At 43.1% G+C, this 2,390-nt stretch overlaps 2 protein-coding genes across 6 annotated transcripts in view; one reads left to right on the plus strand and one right to left on the minus strand.

The window, feature by feature from the left end:
- Positions 1–1,094, plus strand: part of LOC104751088 — a 7,846-nt gene extending 6,752 nt beyond the window's left edge. For all 5 annotated transcript variants that reach the window (XM_019238077.1, XM_019238079.1, XM_019238076.1 and 2 more), the window contains one exon: positions 761–1,094. In XM_019238077.1, the coding sequence (XP_019093622.1) occupies positions 761–777 (17 nt within the window). In that variant the 3' untranslated portion in view covers positions 778–1,094. The remainder of the gene's footprint in view (positions 1–760) is intronic.
- LOC104751087 overlaps positions 1,198–2,390 on the minus strand; it is a 6,242-nt gene continuing 5,049 nt past the window's right edge. Inside the window, exons 10-12 of the mRNA XM_010472963.2 lie at positions 1,760–2,381; positions 1,604–1,666; positions 1,198–1,501 (exon numbers count right to left, since the gene is read on the minus strand). Coding sequence (XP_010471265.1) covers positions 1,437–1,501; positions 1,604–1,666; positions 1,760–2,381 — 750 coding nt within the window. The 3' untranslated portion in view covers positions 1,198–1,436. The remainder of the gene's footprint in view (positions 1,502–1,603; positions 1,667–1,759; positions 2,382–2,390) is intronic.

Genomic DNA, 2,390 nt, shown 5'->3' on the forward strand with positions numbered 1-2,390 from the left:
TTGAATGCTATAAGCCAGCAACTCCGATCCGGTGCATTAACACCACAGCAAAACGCTCTGTTTACACAGATTAGGATGAACATGACAAGAGGAGGTGTAATGGGGGCTCCTCAAGCCGGGATAAGTGGCGTGTCAGGCGCGAGGCAGATGCACCCCAGCTCAGCTGGACTTTCCATGTTGGATCAGAATTCATTAAACCGAGCTAACCTGCAGCGAGCTGCTGCTATGGGTAACATGGGTCCACCGAAGCTGATGAATGGAATGAATATGTACATGAATCAACAGCAGCAGCAGCAACTCCAGCAGCAACTACAACAACAACAGTTGCAGCATCAGCAACAGTTACAGCAACCTATGTCTCAGCCACCTCAGCAGCTAGCTCAGTCTCCGCAGCAGCAGCAGCAGCAGCTACAACAACATGAACTTCCTCAACAAGGACAGCAGCAGCAGCAGGCAACAGCCTCCCCGCTTCAGTCTGTGCTATCACCACCCCAAGTAGGTTCTCCAGCAGCTGGAATTAGCCAGCAGCTACAACAGTCCAGTCCCCAGCAAATGAGTCAGAGAACTCCAATGAGTCCCCAGCAAATGAACCAAAGAACTCCTATGAGTCCACAGATAAGCTCCGGTACGATGCATCCCATGAGCACAAGCAACCTCGAGGGTTGTCCAGCGAGCCCACAGCTAAGTTCTCAGACAATAGGATCTGTTGGCAGCATCGCCAATTCTCCGATGGAGCTTCAAGGTCCCAAAAACAACTCTGGTGGTAACAATTCCTAATCAAGAAAACTACGATTAGAGTAACATTATTTATCATCAGGAACCCTTGCTTCACAACATGAGTTGTAATCTAACATAGGGACAAGCAGATAAAGGGTATTTAGTTAAGCGTTTGAAGTTTTTGCTTGTAAATTAAGCTTTTGAAATTAAATTAAGATTGGTGACCAAAGCATGTAAAGAAAGTAAAAAGAATCATTGTGCTCTGCATGTAAAAGAGTCGCATTATTGTTAGGCTGTCGATATGTAGCCAGTGTCTGCTTGAGGCTATTTTGGAGATGTTTTGTTTAAACATACAGTAATATATATTTGTTGTTCAATTGTTGCGCTTTGTTTACTGCTAAGGTTGTACAACAGAGAGCCAAATACTTGATCCTAAGTTATGGAAAAAGAGATTTCGTTGCATGCGCATCAAAGTATAAGAAGGCCAGAAACAAATTGGACTCAAAATTGCCAAAATCACGATGTAGGTACAAAAATTCTGGATAAATCTTGTTCGCTAAACAAAATGTACACAAACAATCGACAAAATTACTAAGCCGGCTGATAAGGACCCGTCTGAGTTATGGTACCAGAAATCTTGTGTTACCCACCAAAAGAATCTGACTATTTTCTCTCTTTACCTGCGCAACCAAATCGGTGCAAGATTTTTCTTCATCTCTTTATCTTGGCTTTGCATCAATTCCTTTTCCCCTGAATGTGGAGAGCGAGAAGAACGACTTTTGCGCTGTAAAGAAGAAATAATATAATTCAGAGGAAGATCAAATGAAGAAATCTTGCATTCAGCATGAGTGAATAGGCAAGAAAAAAAGGAAAAACAAGTTTTGACCTTTGAAGTTGCTTCCAGACAGTTGATGATCATCTTTCAGCTCGGATACAGAGATATTGGAAGCTTGAAAAAGAAACATGAGAACAACCAAATACGTAAGAACTCGCGATAGCATTAAACTAAGAGCGGTTTAAAAGCAAATATTATTAGAACTACCTTGTTCAGGGAACTCGCTCTCATGAAACCCATCCTCAGAGAGATGGCTTTGTAGAGATCCCATTCTCGACTTTCTTAAATCCTCTGATGATCGATCCGCAAAGTCTCTCCTATCTTCAACCTCATCATCTCCTTCGGAAGTCGTTACAGATACCCAATCCATCATCAAGCTTTCTGCACCGCGGCTTTTTCTTCCAAACTTTAGCAACCGCTTAAACCCTTTACTTAAATCCTTCTTTGACTGGAACTGAGACGTGTTATTAGCAGCAGCAGCAACGGTAACAGGACTCTGAGCCGTTCCCCATTTCTTTCTCATCCGAGAACTCCATGACGCAGGGCTTCCCATGGGAGAATCCACAGAAGCATCAACATCAGACGAGTGCTCATGAGGATAGCTGAATGAGTGTTGTAGGTTTGCATTCCAAGAAAGAGGACTTTCTCCAGGTGAGTCCATTAATGAGGCAGCAGTAAGAAATGTTGGAGGCACAGTGGCAGGCAAGAAACTACAGTTATCTTCTCTTGAATGATCAACTTTCTCATACACCTCGCTTAGTGTTGGATTTCCATCCTCAAAACCTAGTGCTTCCTCTTCTTCATCATCTCTAACATCATTCTCCAAGACCTCTTCTGC

The sequence above is a fragment of the Camelina sativa genome, chromosome 16 (genome assembly GCF_000633955.1).
Source record: "Camelina sativa cultivar DH55 chromosome 16, Cs, whole genome shotgun sequence".
Classification (NCBI taxonomy): Eukaryota; Viridiplantae; Streptophyta; class Magnoliopsida; order Brassicales; family Brassicaceae; genus Camelina; species Camelina sativa.